Below are 20,412 nucleotides of genomic sequence, written 5' to 3'. Positions count from 1 at the left end.
AATTCATTTGGTAAAATGGCCTCCAGCAAAACATGTTTGTAGAGAACAGTGAAGGACTATTTGAGTGATGGAAAGTGTGGAGTATTCTGGCTTTAAATTTAATTCTTATTTATATGTTTAATAATAATAATAACATATAAAATTGTTCAAAAGTTTGGGGTCAGTAAGATTTTTTTTTTTTTTTTACTTTTATTCAACAAAGATGCATTAAATTAATCAAAACTGACAGTAAAGACTACATACATTAGTAATGTACATTTTTAGAAATGTTAATTTTAATTGTAGGAAGATTTCACAATATTACGGATTTTACTGTATTTTTGATCAAATGAATACAGCCTTGGTGAGCATAAGAGAGTTTTGTAATAACATTAAAATATCATACTGACCTCAAACTTTTGAACAGTAGTGTATTACTTCTACTGTATTATATTTGTTAACATTAGTTTATGCATTAGGGATCATGAACTAACACTGAACAAATAAATATACTTTTGTTCAGTTAATTTGTGTTCATATATACTACATTAATGTTAATTCATACAATTTGAAGTGTTATTTAAAATGTATTATATGTAGAAATTAACATTCAACCAAGATTAAAGCTGCAGTCTTGTTTAAAAATGATCCAAAATCAATTTTTGAGCTAGTATATAACCAGCAGCCAGTGTTCAAAACTATCTCCTTACCTAATTCGAGTGGTACTGGTGGGTACGTGCCGCTGTTCATTACGTCACGTGAGTTTACATAAAGAAGGAGTCCCACCTAGTAGCTATATCACGTGAGGATGCTGCAGGTGGCGGATCATTTATAGCCTTTTCTCACAGCAGCTGGAATAATTAAACTTATCATTTTGATGGGGATGGTATGATTAACTTTAGAGATTAGACTGTACAGAAATTGAAATCTACAGATAAACACTAATACACACTAAATACACAGTCACTCAATGCTGATAACATTAACTGTTAACATTAACAATTTGAGAACAAAGTATAATTCTGAAGTACAGTATTCACCGGTGCGGTGACTGAGAGCTACACATTCTCCTCAAAACATTAGATTCATCCGCACTGAGAAGCTGTGCCGATGCACAACACGCGCAAAGATGATAATTCCGCAAATAACTGCAATTGCAGGTTTCAAACTGAGATGGTGACAAATAGGCAAAACTTACAGACTGCAGCTTTAATAAAAGCTGTAAAAGTATTGTTCATTGTTAGTTCATGACACCAAACACATTAAAGTTTACAAATTGTCCCTTATAAGGTGTTCCTTTTATTTATTTATTTATTTTTCCAAGTATATCCTGTTAATCTGTAGAAATTGCCATGATTTGATTTTCCTTGCCTTTAAATTCAGTTAAAAAGAATATTAATTTTACTGTTTGTTTCATTAGTTTGATGGAGTGATATTAAAATTTCTCCTCATTCTTTGTGTTCTGCAGCTCCGGGGCGTGATAAAGATGGAAAGAGGCGTGAGCCAGGCGCTTGACCTGTGCAGTTACCATGGCAACAAGGCCTTAGAGGCCATGAAGTGCTTCCCACCCTCAGAGGCTCGATCGGCACTGGAAAACATGGCCTGTGCGGTCACCAAGTTCTAAAGATGTTTTCAGTCTGGATACATATATAAATTTGATTCAGTTTGATGCAGCTGATTAATGCTGAAACTGAGCCAACTGGAGTTTTTTTTTTTTTTTTTTTTTTTTGTGCTTTTTTAAAAAGACTTTCTTTGGAATGTTTGTGGTTCTGACCTGCTCTACAGATGATTATGATGATCATGATATGGAAATGACGAGTGTTGATTACTGGACTCGTACACACTGTGCATTTGATCACCAAATCAGATTTATCTTTTAAAATAAAATGAGATGTCTTTTCGAAAAAATCACTAACTATTGTCTCTTTTTATTCTAAAATTCCTGATTCCCTGTGATATTTAATGGAGGTCAATATTTTTTTACAGCACTTTAAAAAAGACAAACAAACATTATTTCTATGACCATTATTTCTAAGATATGGCCATAGAGAAACTTATTGGTATGATAGGGGGCAGCATTAACCAAAATGTTGGTCCGAAAAATGATGACTGTGTGTGTGTGTGTGTTGTTGTTGTGTGTGTGTGTGTTGTGGGTGCCCGGGGTGCTCCAGCAGCAGTGTTGGCAGTAATAATTAATGAGGTGAGTGTGTGACCTGAGTGAATGGGCAGGAAATGCTGCAGTATTGATCAGCTCAGCGAGAGTGCTGGCGCCAGCTTGGGCAGCCTGCGGTTTCCCGGGTGACCACGGGGGGGACGACTAGGGTGTGAAGTGGGGCGTAGGGGAGTGACGGTCACCGCCGCCAGCCGCTGGACCACACACACACACACTTGAATTGCCTGAAGGACAGAGAAAGAAGGGAGGAACATTTATGCAGGGACATCAGTAGCTTAGAGCTCCTACCATGTCTCTAGCCTCAGATTGTTGGCAGGGTATTACACTAAGTTTGCTCGGTAGGAGCGAGACAGCCCTCCGGTCATACATGAAAAATTCATTTTGGCCTAAAGCAGACCTGAGAAAACACACAGTGGAAACTATAAGGACGGAAAGAACAAGCAACTCTTCCTGACACAACACCACCCTGTCAGAGGCAAACTATTGTGCTGTCTTGTCCTGATCAGAGTTTGTTCAGACTTTATTATTAGAATTACTGTGACACGAATTCCTTATCATAGATCTAAATATCAAATTAAGTGTTGAAGAACGGTATTAAAAGTCATAAGAGGTTAATTCGAAGTGCAGTAACTAATGTTAACAGATAGAACTTTTGATCTTAAAAATATTTTTGTAAATGTTGAGATTAACATTAGCTATGAAAGAAATGCTGTAGAAATATTGTTCATCATCAGTTAATGTTAACTAATGTAGTTAACTATGTTAACTAATGAAACCTTATTATAAAGTGTTACCAATATCTGGGTTAAGTTGTCCGATATTACTGTGTGTTCTTGTGTTCATTGGAAAGGTTATATATACACTATATTGCCAAGTATTGGGACACCCCTCCAAATCATTGAATTCAGATGTATAAAATCAAGCACCAAGGCATGCAGACTGCTTCTACGAACATTTGTGAACGAATGGGTCACTCTCAGGAGCTCAGTGAATTCAAGCGTGATAGGTTGCCACCTGTGCAATAAGACCAATCGTGAAATTTCATCACTACTAAATATTCCATGGTAAACTGTTAGTGGTATAAAGTGGAAGCAACTGGTGGGCAAGTGGTAGGCCACGTAAAATCACAGAGCGGGGTCAGCACATGCTGAGGCTCAGTGCGCAGAAGTCGCCAACTTTCTGTAGAGTCAATAGCTACAGACCTCCAAACTTCATGTGGCATTCAGATTAGCTCAAGAACAGTGCGTATATGGAATGTGTTTCCATGGCCGAGCAACTGCATCCAAGCCTTACATCACCAAGTGCAATGCAAAGCGTCAGATGCAGTGGTGTAAAGCACACCGCCACTGGACTCTAGAGCAGTGGAGACGTGTTCTCTGGAGTGACGAATCACACTTCTCTGTCTGGCAATCTGATGGACGAGTCTGGGTTTGGTGGTTGCCAGGAGAACGGTACTTGCCTGACTGCATTGTGCCAAGTGTAAAGTTTGTTGGAGGAGGATTATGGTGTGGGGTTGTTTTTCAGAGGTTGCGCTTGGCCCCTTAGTTCCAGTGAAAGGAACTCTTAATGCTTCAGCATACCAAGACATTTTGGACAATTTCATGCTCCCAACTTTGTGGGAACAGTTTGGGTATGGCCCCTTCCTGTTCCAACATGACTGCACACCAGTGCACAACGCAAGGTTCATAAAGACATGGATGAGCCAGTTTGGTGTGGAGGAACTTGACTGGCCTGCACAGAGTCCTGTCCTCAACCCGATAGAACACCTTTTGGGATGAATTAGAGCGGAGACTGCAAGCCAGGCATTCTCGCCAACATCACTGCCTGACCTCACAAATGCATTTCTAGAAGAATGGTCAAAAATTCCCATAAACACACTCCTAAACCTTGTGGAAAGCCTTCCCAGAGGAGTTGAGGCTGTTATAGCAGCAAAGGGTGGGCCAACTCCATATTAAACCTTATGGGTTAAGAATGGGATGTCATTAAAGTTCATGTGCATGTAAAGGCAGGCATCCCAAAACTTTTGGAAATAGAGTATATATATATATATATATATATATATATATATATATATATATATATATATATATATATATATATATATATATATATATATATATTGATACTCAAAACCATGATCAGCAATGCAGTGATTGGCTGGTGTCAAACAGAAACATACATCATACTGTATAATTGAAAAAAAAAAAGAAAAAAGGAAACAGCCAAGCAGGCAAAATGACATAAACGTTCTAATAGATAAATGATATGTGTAAATGTTTGTTACACAATTGCCAATTATTTCCATTTGTTTTTTTACTTTTTTTTTTTAAAGTGCCAAGATTAGCCTATAAGCAATTCATGTGATTTTACATGTTACATGTGCTTTCTAAGGGTCAATAACATATTTCTAATATTTCACAGCAGACAATTTTTTTTTACGTTGCGTTATTTAAAAAAAAAAAAAAAAAAAAAGTTATCTGCATCAAGCCAACCATATAATAGTTGTTTCACTAACTATGTAATGTGTGTAAGGCTCTAATAAAATTATTAGATAATTATTCCCTCACGAATAAATCTCTTAATGAGTAAACTGGCTTAGTCCATTACAGACTACACAACATTATAATTATTTTTTGATTAATTTTAAAATTATCATGTATATAAAAAAAAACATTTTTCAATTTGTTTTTTAATTATTAATTTCCATGGTTCAAATGGGTGCTCTTGTAAGAAAGTAGCAATGGCTGACACAGACTTTTACCTTTAAAAAGACACAGTCAAATCTATGTGAAATATAAAAGTTCTGTCGTGAAACTCTAGATGGCGCAGGCTGATAGGTCCTTAACTCAATCTACTTGCAAACACAGCATTCTCTATAGGGCACAGCTGATTGGTTCCTGCTGTATCAGTAGCCAATGAGCTTGCTGCTCAACCTTCAAATACTTGGTCAGCATTTGCTGTAGCAGATGCAGTGCACTCTCAGAAACCCTCCACCTTCCCCAGCTCCACCTGGCTACAGATATGCTAATTCAAGTATGCTATTTTGTAAAGCAGCAGCATGTCTTACTTGCTCACAGCAGTGTGTTGTGTATTGGCAGAAGCAAGTCCCGTACTTGCTCTGCAGCAGCAGCAGATCTATTCCGCCAAGACCAAACATAGCAACATTGTCATATCCATTTCCATGCTAAACACTCTGAGAGTTGTCATGACAGAAATAAGCCTGCTCCTGAGCAGGTCTGAGCTTACGAACTTATTGCGATGACAGCAACTCCAGGATGAGCTTTGAAGTACCTAACAATTCTGGATCATGTTAAATCTGCAATAGTAAAATCCAGATAACTGAGTAAGGGGCCGTTCACTTATTTAAAATAGCTCAAGTTCACTATTTTAAATGTAGGCGAGCGGCAAGCATGCTCAAAATAGAAGCGACACACATGTGGACGCACATGCCAACAATCTTGATGAAAAATTCTCAACTTTTCAGAATGCCAAAAGTGCACCGCAGGTCATGTGACAGACGCCACGGGAGCGCATGCGCTTTGGAAAGAAGGAGAAAGGGGCGCGCCACGCTTTCCATGCGTGTTTAGACACGACATGCAAACGGCCCCTAATCCACATATGAAGAACGGGCCCCTAGTCTGAAAAAATAAGCCCAAATTAAGCAACCCCTAGTTTCTTAAAGAACTGTTTTATTATTTAAAAAATGCATTACTGTTTCATCAAAAGCAGCTTGTAATTAAACGTGCTTTAATCAAATTACTTCTTATGTCAAAATGGACAGGTAACAAAAGTTACAGTCAGTTTGTGGGAACAGACAGAGAAACATCACACACAAAATAAAGACAAAGTGGCCATACATTTTATCCTATGGCTGCCAACCACTAACAGGCCCAAATACTCAACTGTATTCTGGAAATAAGCCCCTGATACAAAACTAGCACAAACACCAAAACTCAAAATATACAACTCAAATCACTATACAGTAGCCTAATATATAAACATAGTCTGTTTTCATAAATAAAATAATTTTACCTTAAGATTGTTACAGGCTTAAGATCTTGTTGGTGTGTTTACACACACCGCCTCATAATGCGATTATAGGATTTTTTTGGCAATATTGCGATTAAACTTTACCTCATGTAAATGCAATACTTTGATTAAACTAATGCGATTAAGCTCATAATCATAGTAATCGCATTAAACAAGGTGTATGCCGATTTTAATCGCAATACACAGGCATGTAAACACCTCAAGCTTTATTCCCGCTCTGACCAATGTGCGCATGTGCTCGATACACCGATGCTGTTGTTTACACAACTTCATGAATGAACTCCGTGACATTATTCTGAAGTTTTCTCTTCACCAAATCACTAAACTCTGTCAGCACAACTTCCTGCGCAGTCTCTGAATCCGTATCTTCAGATGGCGTGAGAACGCGACGGCAGCGCAGGCAAACCCGGCATTGCGATGTTCATCACGGCACCGAATAATATCCAATGTATTTTGAATATGATGTGATTAAAACAATGGCCAGTAAGATAAATCGTCTACTGTGTGCCTATCAGAGTGTAATATATAACCATACTTATAAGTGAATAAACAGAGTAGGCCTAATGAAAATTGCTTGTAAACTAAAGTGGAGAGTTCTGCTGGTGTCATAATGCGATTAGGACCTTTAATTGCTTTATTGGTGCACATGTAAATGTAGTCAATTGTGATAAATGTTTGCACACAGGCCCCTACCAGTGAGCGCAGTTTTATCAGTGGTTGAATATAAATTAGTTTTTTTCTGAGTTTTTCAGTCAAATATAATTTATTAGATAGGCCATATGTCAAACCTTTAACGGTTTCAAAAGTAGCGCAATTGCGCGGGAAAACCCGTCTGCTATTGGTTGCACAAACCGATAGTCCCGCCCCAAATCTCACGCCATTGGTTCTGGTCAGAATGCTCAAACAGACAGTTACAGCGCCAACTTGAGGGTTTAAGCAAGTTCTTTCGCTTTTCTTTTCTTTTTTGGACAGATAATGACCATTCATTTTTTTCAACCAGTTTGTATTTTGGACATTCAAAAAAAAAAAAAAAAAAAAAAAAAGTGTGTCTGTGTGTGGGTTTTAGTTCTTTTTTTTTTTTTTACATTCTATGGTTTTAGATGGCTAAAGTCAGACATAGGCATACACGCAGACTTGCAGTGTGAGTTTATGGCCGTCAGTATCATCACTCTGGTAACCTGATATTGTCTCTGTTTTTGCGCATGGAAATGATTTTTGTGGTTTGGCGATTCGTGGCAATCTGAGCCCCTGATAACATGGTGGCTGGATTCACACAGGGAGAGCAAGCGAGAGAGAGAGAGAGAGAGAGAGAGAGAGAGAGAAATGGATTGCAAGTGTAGATGATTTTCAGCAAAGCTCAAAGCTACGATAATTTATTACAGACAGGCAACTCTCCGCCTCCTTTATGTGTTTGGGTCAGAAATGGGACAGGAGGAGGCTGGTTTGAGATCAGTCACCTGTGCATCGAAAACACTTTTTAATGTGACACATGCTTTTTTAAGGTCTTAGTAGCATATAGCCTAATAAAATGAGTAAGAAGTGCTATTAAGTAAAACTGTTTTGCTTGTTACTCTTGCAATTGTGCTTATAGACTTTAGCTTATAAAGCAGTGGTAGGCCTATACTGTGATGTTTCCTTCACAACCTCATACTCACACATCCCCATAAGCACTACCACACCCGCTAATGCATATAGTATGTATCTGATCTAGTTATACAGATCTCTCCAGTTAAGATCTACATTTAGCCTTATGTTATATGAATATGGTCTCTGGATCATAGGTTTTATCAGCAGGCAAGTTTCAATGCACATTTAAGAGTTAAAGTTGCAACTATTATTACAAAATGCTGGGTTAAAAACAACCCAAGTTGGGTTGAAAATGGACCCAGCGGTTGGGTTAAATGTTTGCCCAACATGCTGTTTATTTAACCCAACTGTTGTGTAAAAATGGCTGTATTGCTTGCTTAAAATGAACCCAAAATATGTTGGAAATCTAATATAATAAATTATTTACAATATAATAATTCAACAATAAACATTTATTAAATTGTTTATTAATAAATGATCACATTTGATTATTATTGTTGCCTCTGGTAATTGTCTGATTTTTAACTTCCAACCATTTTGGGTTCATTTTGGCCAGCCACAGTCATTTTTACACAATAGTTGAGTTAAATAAAACTGCCCAGCACCTTGCAACCCAAGTGCTGGGTTAAAACAACCCAATCGTTGGGTTTGTCCATTCTCAACCCAACTTGGGTTGCTTTTAACCCAGCATTTTTAGAGTGTAACAATAATGGAAAGCTGAGGATTATCTCACAATATCACCCCGTTTGGACTTTGTTTTCTGTTTTGCACCATTCCCTGCCAATCTGTCATCATAGTTATACATTTCAATTCACTAACTTGAAATTCGATTCAATATCAATTATTTTGGATATACTGTAAAGTCAGTACATGGCAAAATTTCTCAAGAAAAAAAATATCTCAACTATGCTGTAAAATATACATCATTAGGCTACATTAATATTAAGGTTAAAATAAACTGATTTCCATACAAACTTAAACTACACTTAAGGAAATTTTTGTAATAATAAAGTTATAATAGGCCTACTCACTTTAAAATAATTTCTACTCCAATTCGTTTTTTGAAATATAAAACATTTAAATGGTGGCTGTCAACTTAGATTTATTCAAACATGCATTAGGCTATATTGAAGAACATTAAAAAAAATTAAATTAATATGTAATATGGTGCATATTTAGCTAAATACTCCTCTCCATATTTATCATACCTTCAGATGTTCATTCATGTTTATTTCGCGCTGTAACTGGTATTAAAGCGTAAGAGAGAATCAGTTCACGTGCACTTCACGCTGCCGCTTCTCTTGAACTGATGAGGCGCTACAGCGGCCACGACACATTAAAGAGCGCCAAAACGGTATAAATACATTTTTGTTTATTATTACGTAGTAAAATGGGCAGAATTTGAAATATGAGACTTTGTTTCATGTGAAAAACAACAAACCACAAATCTTATTGTGATTTATTGGATGGTTACGTATCCTCGTGCTTTTTTAAGTGTGTAGCATACGGAAATCCTTGAACATTCCTAGTGGGTATACGGCGTATACCTGCGTATCACGTAGACTACACCACTGCTTTAAAGCCAGTCTGCGAGGATGATGGATGTCTTGTGCTCTAGTCTGTAAAAACTCATCTCCAGCACCATTCTCGCACCACCTCAATGTTTTCTGTTCCTGTTGCATTCATCTCTCCAAGTGTGAAGACAAATATGAATGTCACCAATGCTGCACGAGAACTTCAGGCAAAGGCAAAATTAACAAGATGTTGTTTTCTATGGAATGCCAAGTCTCCCGAAATTAAAAATAAATAAATACGTAAATAAATATACAAAGAAATGTAAAAAAGCAAACATATTTATTTCCACATGTATTTATTTTTTCTTTTATTTATTTATACATTTATTCATTTCATATTTTTTATTTCCACATTTATTTATTTATGTATTTATTTCCATATTTGTTAATTTCCACATTTATTCATTTCTACATTTCTTTGTCCATAAGAAAAGAGGGCGTGGTTTACCTCAGACATAGCAATCGAGTTCAGAGTAGGCGAGGGCGAAGCGTTGAGGCCACAGTGACACCTTGTGGTGTGGCTGAAATACAAGAAGTGTAGCCTACTGACGTTGATACTGGGATGAATGACTTGGATGGAAAGTATGGCCAAAATCTTATATCATGGGTTAAGTCATATAACATCACCCTAACTGTACTGTGTGACATGGATAGGCTACTCTATTCGGACATGGCCGTAGAACATCGTTGGATCTGGACTTGTAAAATGTCCTGGGCTGGAAAACATGAACAGCAACATCTTCAACAGATCTGATAAATCAATTAGATAAATCAAAATGTGCCCATGGAAACGGAGCTAGTGAAACACACACGCCATGCATTAAACACGCACAGATGCATCATGCTCTCCCAGGTGAAAAAAAGTACATTTATAATGTACTCAAAGTGCTCTATTTTCGTGCACTAATTTTGTACTTAAAAAGTGCTAAAGAAGAATTTTTAGTATATTAAGATAATCTTAAGAACATCTAAGTGTACTCAACTGTGCTATTTTGAGACACCATGAAATATGAATGTGCTTTTAAATAGTACTATCTCTGCATTTTAAAAAAATTATTTAAATATTACTTATAGTACATTTGAACCTATAGTGTACAAGTGGTAACTAAATACATGTTAAAAGCACATTTTAGTTAATATTTCATGGTGTCTCAAAATAGCACAGTTGAGAATGCTTAGATGTTCTTAAGATTATCTTAAAGGTGCTAAAGAGGATGTTTTGTTTTATACATTTTTGCAATATTACTTGAAACTGTCTTTACTAACTGATAAAAGACTATTTATTAGGTGCACTAAAAGGAATAATATTAATATACATCATCTGTGCACGAGGTAGGGCCTTAAAAACATCAGCCAATCGTTTACGCGATCATCATGTAAACGATTGGCCCTCTGGCTTGTCAATCACTGCCGTGACGTTCCTCGTGAGAGACGAGTGCGGCTGCGCGCTCCAGTAACTTTCCACACTCCACAGGCGCTGCATGCAATGTTTTTGTCAGGAGTAACAACTGCAGATTATGAGTTACCCGCGGTGAGTCCGACATAATGAATCCACTAACACGACACAGCGAATGCCGGTGGTAAACACTCGTGTTCCAATACTCGTGCACGAGTTTTGGGAGGCGTTCCCTCAAAATGAGCTGTGAAGGAGGGGGGTTGTTCTTACGCATGCGTTCATTTAAAAAACTCACTAACAGTCTTTGGTTTCTCAGTCGACGAAAAGATCCTCTTTAGCACCTTTAAGAAGTATAAAGAAGAATTTTTAGTATATTAAGTACAAATTAGTGCATGAAATTAGAGCACTTTAAGTACATTATTGAAATGTACTTTTTTATCACCTGGGTTTTCAAACAGCACCTGTCGCATGCCTTCATATTTTTAAGCGAACTGCATTTTAATGTAACTTCCAAAAACAATACTGACAGCAACAGAAACAAACTTATTTTCTATTAAGCGGTGGGAGTCTTTAGCCTACCCCTGTAAACTAATGTCCAGGGGCAACCTTATTAAATGTATGAATGCCACTTTCATTCCAATCGATAAATTCAGTTATATGATAAGGCTGTAGGGCAGGTACCAGTAAAATCCAATCAGTGTCAGCAATCAAAGCTTCATCAGGAGACATGAATGCATTTACACAGCAGTTAGCCTACAAGTGCATAAAAATGTTATGAGATAAAATGTTTTACATTTTGAAGACAGAAATATGACATGATGGAATCAATGAAATGATACATTTAATATGAAACTAAAACAGACAGCAGGTGGCAGGTGGTCTTAACGAGTCCATTCGTTTGATTCCTTCAAATACGCTGATTCGAAAACAACACCATGTGTTGCAGCGGTTCAGCTAGATTTGTTTCTGTGATAATTCCTAATGCGTTATTTAAATAAATAAATAAATAAATAAAAATACATGACCAAATGTTCAAAAAGGTGGCAGAGAGGGGACATGTTCGGGGGAACAACATAATTGTTGACAGGCTATTTCTCGTGGCCATGAGTTTAATGCACAAACATACATGACCATATAGCAACTATGGCTATTCAGAAATGGAAATTACGAATGCATTAATAATTTGTTTTGAATTTCAGAAAATGCAGAATAGAGGAATTATTATATTAACCTAAACTCAGGGTGTGATTTGTTGGGGGGGATTACCCCCTTCTGGTCTGTGTATCCCTGCATCTGCTGAATTATTGTCATGGTTAACACATAGACTGTAAAAAGGGTTAACACACCCTTTTTTTTTTTAAATAAAAAAACCTGAAGATGAATATTTACAGGTTTGTATCTTGTTATTCTTTTCAGAATATCAATAAATAGAAAAGGAATTATTAGTGGTCATTGGCATGTATGTTTCACTAGCTCCGTTAGAATTTCCAGTTGATAACTTGAGATTAATAAAATGAGATTAATAATAAGACCTTACCAAGAGAACCCATTATAACCAGTGATGCTCTGACTGTCACTTCTTGTATTTCAGCCACACCAAAAAGTGTCACTGTGTCAACGCTTCGCCCTCGCCTACTCTGAACTCGATTGCTATGTCTGAGGTAAACCACGCCCTCCTCATTACCCTACGGACAAAGAAATGTAGAAATACATTAAAGGTGCTCTAAGTGATCCTGGGTGGATGTAACTTCCTGTTGACGTTCGAAGTGTTGTCAAACAAAACAGAGGCTAGCTAGACCCTCCCTCCTCCTCCCCTCCCCTCCGTGCTTCCTGAAACAGTCATGAACGTGCATTTAAAATCGTTTTTGTCAGTTATTGGCTGGAGCATGTTTATTATGTTTCGTGGTCCAGGCTGCACCAGTTTGTTTTTATTGCCATTTTCGGAGCTTGTGGCAACTACAGAGAACGCGTTTTTTTACAGTGTGTTCAGGGGACAGGTAGCTAGCGGATAGTGAGGAGATGTTTGCTGTATGTGACAAAAAATGTTTTGGCCTAAAAACGCGTGACATCGCTTAGAGCACCTTTAATGTAAAAATAAATAAATGTAGAAATAAAGAAATTAATAAATATGGAAATTCATACATGCATAAATAAATAAATGTGGAAATAAATAAAAATTGAAATGATGTATAAATAAAATAAAAAATAAATAAATGTATATATATATATATATATATATATATATATATATATATATATATATATATATATATATATATATATATATATATTGCTTTTCTATGTATATTTATTGATATATTTATTTATTTTTGCTTTTTTACGTTACTTTGTATATTTATTTAAGTATTTACTTTTAATTTCGGCAGACTTGGCATTCCATAGGAGTTTATTAAATTGAAAGTGGTAAATGTAAGAGATCACTTTTTACTCCATTGAATATTGGGCTATAGTGAATTTAAAGCTACAGGCCTACAATCACATTTAACTGTCAGTTGACTAAAATTCAGAGAAAAAAAAAAAAACTTTTTAAAATATGAAACAACAACAACAAAAACCCAGTAAAAAAGCATTCTACTACAACAACAAGCCAAGGTCTGTTTTAAAAAAATGTAGGCTATAGGCATTTACATAATTTTTAATAGCCTATAAAACAAAACTGAAATAAGCAGTTAACTCTTGTCTGCCAGTTTGATATTATTTTCCCCATGTGTTTATCCAACATCTTATTTTAAAAATAGGATGTATTCGTTTTAAAGAGTCTTTTGAAGTAGCCTGTTTGAAATGTGTTCTTATTGTATTACTCTTCTTTATCTTGGCACTAAAATATTCTCTCTCCATTTGACGGATGTAATTCTTTCTCTCATGAGATAAAAAATGAGATGAGCGCATGCTGAAATGAGTCTTTAACGAGCAGCGCGAGACTCTCGTTCACTGCGCGCGCGTCCCGTAGAACAGAGGCGCGAGCGTCTTTGCATGAGCGCGTGATGGATCAAACAGCCCACATTACCTGAATAATGACCGGCGTCTCATCACACCCACATCTCAAAGAGCCACGGCTCCGTGACTTAATGCAGACATCACTAATGCAGACATTACTAATGCGCGTTACGGGACATTGGCCACATCGGGTGCAACTGATGAGTGTCTGAGAACATAGTCTCAGTCAGAGGTGTGCGTTTGCGTACGAGCACGAGTACAGCAGTGAACTTATTTCACCTCTTTGCTAGCATAGTGCGAAATTCTACAGCTGCAGTATGTTGTTTTGTGGTTTGGGTTTGTAACAGACAATATAAATAGATCATCACCGTATAAAGTTTAATTAGACCTATGGATTTTTTTTTTTTTGGGGGGGGGGGACTGTTTTGCTTCCAATATGTTAATATATAAAATAAATAAATGCAGTTTTTATTAATATCTAACAACAACGACACATAAAATAGAATTTAAAAAGATTATTTGACAGCAAAACAGCCCTGCAGTACTTGTCGTATCCACTAGACGGCAGTTCACTGTTAAACTGGCAGTAAACAACATGAAAGCGCTGAGTCTGGCACAGTTTATTAATATGCAGTTCGCTATTGTAGGCCTATAAATATCATGAACAAGACTGAAAAGTTCACATAACCCCATTTATGCGCTGATAAAGTTAAAATATGTGCAAACCAGTTTTATTCAAAATCCGGCTCTGGGTTTGCATCTATGTGAAATGCGCCATCAACTATTTTGGTCCGTTCAAACTCAAAATAAATTTTCCTGAATGTTACAGATACGATTACATTTATTTTTTGGGCAACATTTAGTTTTATAAAAACAAACAAACAAACAACAACAAAAAACCGCAATAGCCTACTTGTGAGTCGAGTCCCATACTAATCTATGAAGACATGCTTCTTCAAATAATTCCTTAGTAAATGAATAATTAAAAAAATAAAACCTGTAGGGAATTGAAAACCAAATATAAAATGTAAAATCGTCAGTGAGGACAAAGTGCACCCAAACAATTCGTGGTAGCCTATCGTTTGGTTTTCTTGGTGTTGCTTACATTTCCAATCTCTTTACTCAGAATTTGCAGAACGTCATTTATTTAACTGCACCACCTTCAAATCAATGTTTTAGAATAAAACAACAGAATGCACTATTAGCACTACATGCACAAAATAAAACAGTATTTCGCGCAATAGAGAGAATAGCTATCTTATATTCACATTCATTATTAATTCTGAAGCCATTATATACGCTGAAGTGCAAAATGAGCTGTTTTAGCCTACATAAACCATAGTTTTTAAAAGTTTCCTAAAACAAATCCCCTTATATAGGCTAGGTTACTGTGAGGTAAATTTGTGTTGTCACGCTGGTCTATGACGCGGGCGATTCTACACTCGTGGGGCCTCCTGAAATGACTGCGAGTCACGAGAAGTCCCACGCCACAGCGCGCACTTCGCGTATTACACGGCCACGGCGTCGCAGCTCAGGGATTCACGTGGGGTGGGCTGGCAAAAACCCACAGCAAACCCACAGCTGTGCGGAAATGACACAGTACCGTCACGTCACGCGAGAGGGCACTGACTAGAGAAAAAAAGCAGCGGAGAGAAACACGGACAACAGTTACCCGTGGACAAATCCACTTGATTTAAAGACGCAACCATGACTGATGCCTCCTAACCTACTGCACACAGCTGCCCGGCGTCGCAAAGGTGAGTTTGTTTTCAGCCGCGCAGGTAGTTTGTGCGCGCCGTGCTGCGGGAGACGGAGCGAAAACTCATCGGTGGATGTTTTTCTTGCCGCGTCACGCAAGAGGGAGAGTTGCGCACGGGGAGGGAGGGATTGGAAACACGAGAGAGAAGGGCAGGTCTCCGTATTACTGCAAAAAAACATAAAGTGTACATTATTTCCTTAAGGCGAATGCAGTCCAAAGAAGGACCGCAGCAGGGAGCCGCTTGTCTGTCTGTATCCCCGGTTGTACCGATCCGTGGGGTTTCCACTGGAAGAATGAGGAAGTGGAGCCGGTGGACGGGGGTCGGTACGGAGAAGCAGCGCCTCTCCGGTGCTCTGGCGAGACTTCACGGTGCAAGACATGAAAAACAAACAGGAAAACAATCTCACAGAACTTCAACGTGGAGAAAATTCACTCTGGGAATGTGAAGTTTAAGACGCACCATCATTTTCTCACGCTTGCCATGACATTTGTGATCAGTCGTGTGTAATGCTGACTTCACTGTCTTTCAGCAGGCCAAATGCTTCCACTTTATTTAAAAAAACAAACATTATACAGAAAGATTTTTTGTCAATATGTTAGTGAGATATTCATAAACTTTCATTCCCTGAACAGCTGCTGTGACTGACAAGTGTAAAGGAAACGTGCAAGAGAAATGTATGTGGTCAGATTAGATGTGTGATTATCACAGAATATCAGTAATAATCAGTCATGGGTCTTGTGTGTCTTTTCCCAGGATATGAGCTCTTCTGTGTGCATGGTTAATGCAGAAGGACAAGTGCCTGATAAAAGTATGTAAAAATAACGATTCACACTAAAAGCCCCTTGAGAACTTTCACTGAACATAATTTTATCTGTGTACTAACATGCATCACATCAAAATAAACAGCCCAAATCAAAAGATCCAGTGAAATGTACTGACTTGCCTTGGCATCAAATGGAGATGTTGCATTGAAAGTGTACTTGGTATTAAGATCACTGGTGACTGGATCACCTGAAACAGAAATCAAGTATACAGTAGTAAACACAGGTATAATCAAAAACATTTGGCAGAGTTAGAAAATCAGATGTAGTCAAAAAGACATGACATTGCGATTTATTATAAATGTATCCATGCATATCATCATTTCTTTTTAAAATCCAAGCGCCTGATAAAGAAAATGTAAATTCAAATGGTCAAAGGAGATGCATGTTACTACCAGCTGTAAATGTTCATCTGTCTCCAGATCACTTGAGACCGATCTTAAAACCTGGTGTAAATAAGTGTCCTTTCACCTTAATAAAGGATTAGTTCACTTTAAAATGAAATTTACCTCAAGCTTTACTCACCCTCAAGCCATCCTAGGTGTATATGACTTTCTTCTTTCTGATGAACACAATCAGAGTTATATTAATAAATATCCTGACCGCCTTCCGTATTCAACTTATGAAGAAAGTGTAATGCCTCTCGCAAATCAAAATGCTTACGCTACGCCCTATGCCTTACGTATCCAACTTACGAAAAAGGCATAACTGATGTGTGACGTCAGTTACGCTTAGTTCGTAAGCTGAATACGGAAGGCGGTCTGGTGGATGCTAGATATTTTACTTTATAACTTATATTAAATATGGATATTTTTCTTACACAAATGCATCGCTTTGCTTCAGAAGGCCTTTATTAACCCCCCGGAGCCGTGTGGACTATGTTTATGATGGATGGATGCACTTTCTTGAGCTTGAAACTCATTGCCCCTGTTCACTCCCATTATAAAGCTTGGACGCATCAGGATATTTGTTAATATAACTTAGATTGTGTTCATCAGAAATAAGAAAGTCATAGGATGACATAAGGGTGAGTAAATCTTGGGGTAATTTTCATTTCAAAGTAAACTAATCCTTTAAAGTTGTGCAGAGTTGTGAGAGAATGTCTATTAGCATTTATAAATAGTTATGAAAACTTGGGTTTTTCTTCAGAAGTTAAAGTCGAGAAAGATGCAGAAGACATTATTGAAAACTCAGAGGGAAAGATGGAGAGCTTCTTTAAGCGCATTACAAAACGTTCAGCAGCACATGCAGGCCCTGAGGTGGAACAGCTCACTAGTGGGAAGAGGGTCAAGGTGACAACACAGGTAAGAAGAAACGGCTGTAATGAAAAGGAAGATTTGTTACAATCACAACTTCAGCTCTTCTACAGGTTAAACATTGTATTTGGGATATAATTTGTCAAGACTTGTTAAAGAACAGGCTATGTCTGGTCTGACGTTTCTTCTGGTGCAAACTATTAACAGCCAAATTTCACACTTACTTTCCAGGTAGGAGAACATCTTGATGGCAGTTCAGATGATGGAAGCAGGTCATGCTCTCACAGTCACAGATTATCTCCTCAGGAGCAGATTTCCATCTCTTCATACAGGAAACCACTCTACAGCATCACACATCGTATTTCTGAACGTAAAGCTGCATCCAATCTGGACCAGCACGGAGCCCACAATGGAGTCAGAGCGAGCCATAATGGTGTCCACTTCCAAAAACTGGGCAATTCTAGAAAGCATCACATGTTTAAGGCCTCCCCTAGTGTGGGGGTCACGGGGTCTCCTGCTGCCTTGGATTCTCACCTCTACCCGCTCATCGAGAAGATGTTCTTCCTCCTCAACACACTGAATTCCAGTATGACCCAGCTGCACAGTAAGGTGGACTTGCTCTCGCTGGAAGTGACCCGCATTAAAAAGCAGATGAAGCCCTCTGAGATGGTCATGGAATTTCAACCTCCTCCTGAATACCAGTTGACTAGTGATGAGCTCACCCAGCTGATGGAGCAAACGTCCAGTGCGGGCGAACTTGGGTGCAGACTCCTCGTTCAACTGTTCCCAGAACTTTTCACAGCAAAGGAATGCACACACGGCTGCAGCACATGCAGCCTTACAACTAAACGGACATTAGATTCATTGCACCTTCAGTTAATACGTAACTATGTGGAAGTCTGCTACCCCCTGGTGAAAAATGAAAATGTCTGGCAGACGGAGTGCTTGCTGCAGATCAATGATTTCTTGAATCGTTTCTGGGCTCAGAAGGACATGGAGAGCGGTCAGATGTGTGACAAACAGGCTCAGATGATTGTCGGGTTTGACATGGAACCGAATCACGCTTTCCATTTTATCAGTGAAGATGCCCAGGATGAGAGTCTTTCCCTCAACTCTGGAGATAACAATGATGTTCATCCCAATAACGTCAGCTCAGATATATTGTTCGACCCCCACGAGGCTGCTGGTGACGACTCTGAAGACTTAACTTCCCCTGAGGAGCTTGTCGTGTTTTTGTTGAACAGACTCTTCCCAGAGGTTTTTGAGGAGGGCAAGTTGCCAGAGGGCCACAACAGCATTGGACAGTTGATCATTGATTCGGACAGACTGGAAATTATAAGAAAATACATGGAGGCCAATTTCCCTGATATCCCAGAGGAAACCTGGCTGCAGTTGTGTGTACAACGAATGGAGGAAGCACTGGAGAACACTTCAGTAAATGGCAGTGGTCGCGACAACCGAGAGATGTATGATACCACCCGTCTCCCTGATAACATCTCCATTGTTAAGATCAGTGACCTGTGTGATTATGAGAAACCAAATCGCAGGTCTAAAAAATCATGGCTTGAGCCTGTAGATTTCGATAAACTACAGATCCCTCCTCCAGACTTTGATGTTCCACAGGAGTTTTTACTTACTAAGGAACAGCTAAAAAGCAACTACGAATGCAGTTTATCAATTGGGAACTTTGCATCTCGTCTCCTGGTTCTCATGTTCCCTGAGCTCTTCACTTACGAGAATGCACGAAAATACTACAACTGCAGCGGATCTCTAGGAAAGAAACAGCTGGATCCTATACGAATCAATCTCATCCGACATTACGTCCAGCTACTCTACCCGCAAGCTAAGAATGACCGTGTGTGGACTCTTGAGTTTGTCGGCAAACTTGATGAGCGTTGCAGGCGACGGGATACTGACCAACGACGTACATACCAGCAACAACGGAAGGCCTGTTCGCCTGACCAAGAGCCTGACCCTAAAGACTCTCTGCTAACTGCTGGCCAAATCAATGTTCTCACTTCCGATCGTGTGAAAGAGGACTCTGAAGTCCTGTCTTCACCCCTGGAGAAAAGCAGCAAAGACTTCTGCAAGATTCCTCTTGAGGACCTTTCAGTGTCCACCCCAGACTTCCCAGTGCCTTCTGACTACCTGCTCACAGATGCTGAAGTGAGGGAGATTGTCCAACAGAGTCTGTCTGTGGGAAATTTTGCTGCCCGCCTTCTTGTCCGTCTCTTTCCGGAGCTTTTTACGCAGGAAAATTTACGGCTGCAGTACAACCACTCTGGGGCCTGCAACAAGAAACAGCTAGACCCTGTGCGCCTTAGACTTATTCGTCATTACGTGGAGGCCGTCTACCCTGTTGACAAAATGGAGGAGGTGTGGCACTATGAATGTGTGCCAAGCATTGACGAGCGCTGCAGGCGCCCCAATCGCAAAAAATGTGACATTCTAAAGAAGGCAAAGAGATCAAACAACACTGTGACTTATTCATAAACAATGTTACTGCAAAGTGCAGACCTGTTTTCCTATATTTTACACAACATACCTGTTATTTGCACAAGTCCATAAGCTGAAGCATATTGAAACTTGTCCTTGTTTGAGGTCCAGTTCATGTCCATGGCCTTCAAACAGGATAGGATAGTAGGTGACAGAAAAGTTTGTGATTGAAGCCACTATCACGTGACAGATATTAGTGTTACTATTTATATGCCAAAATATTATTGATGTTATTCTAATGATTAATAGATAAGCTAAAGTTAGCCTTAAATCAACTTAATGTAAACATTTAGTTCTTTAAAATAATAATAGGTCACTTTAGTTTGGGATGAGGGCAGAGAAGATATATATATTGTTTTAAG

At 38.4% G+C, this 20,412-nt stretch overlaps 2 protein-coding genes across 4 annotated transcripts in view; both read left to right on the top strand.

The window, feature by feature from the left end:
- pdss2 (prenyl (decaprenyl) diphosphate synthase, subunit 2) overlaps positions 1-2,030 on the top strand; it is a 42,348-nt gene extending 40,318 nt beyond the window's left edge. The window contains exon 8 of the mRNA XM_067385359.1: positions 1,448-2,030. Coding sequence (XP_067241460.1) covers positions 1,448-1,603 — 156 coding nt within the window. The 3' untranslated portion in view covers positions 1,604-2,030. The remainder of the gene's footprint in view (positions 1-1,447) is intronic.
- A 13,036-nt stretch (positions 2,031-15,066) lies between these two features.
- bend3 (BEN domain containing 3) lies at positions 15,067-20,049 on the top strand. Of its 3 annotated transcripts, XM_067386514.1 has the most exons (5): positions 15,067-15,474; positions 15,679-16,151; positions 16,231-16,285; positions 17,448-17,602; positions 17,786-20,049. In XM_067386514.1, the coding sequence occupies exons 3-5, from the start codon at positions 16,234-16,236 to the stop codon at positions 20,045-20,047; spliced, it is 2,469 nt and encodes an 822-aa protein (XP_067242615.1). In that variant the 5' UTR covers positions 15,067-15,474; positions 15,679-16,151; positions 16,231-16,233; the 3' UTR covers positions 20,048-20,049. The 3 variants fall into 3 exon arrangements, with proteins under 3 accessions (XP_067242615.1, XP_067242614.1, XP_067242613.1); XM_067386513.1 differs by lacking the exon at positions 15,679-16,151 and having other exon boundaries at positions 15,068-15,474; XM_067386512.1 differs by having other exon boundaries at positions 15,068-15,474; positions 15,679-16,285.
- Positions 20,050-20,412: the final 363 nt, after the last annotated feature.

This window comes from Chanodichthys erythropterus, chromosome 5 (assembly GCF_024489055.1).
Source record: "Chanodichthys erythropterus isolate Z2021 chromosome 5, ASM2448905v1, whole genome shotgun sequence".
Taxonomy (NCBI): Eukaryota; Metazoa; Chordata; class Actinopteri; order Cypriniformes; family Xenocyprididae; genus Chanodichthys; species Chanodichthys erythropterus.
Note: the sequence above shows the minus strand (reverse complement) of the source record. Positions and strands in the feature narration are given on the sequence as shown.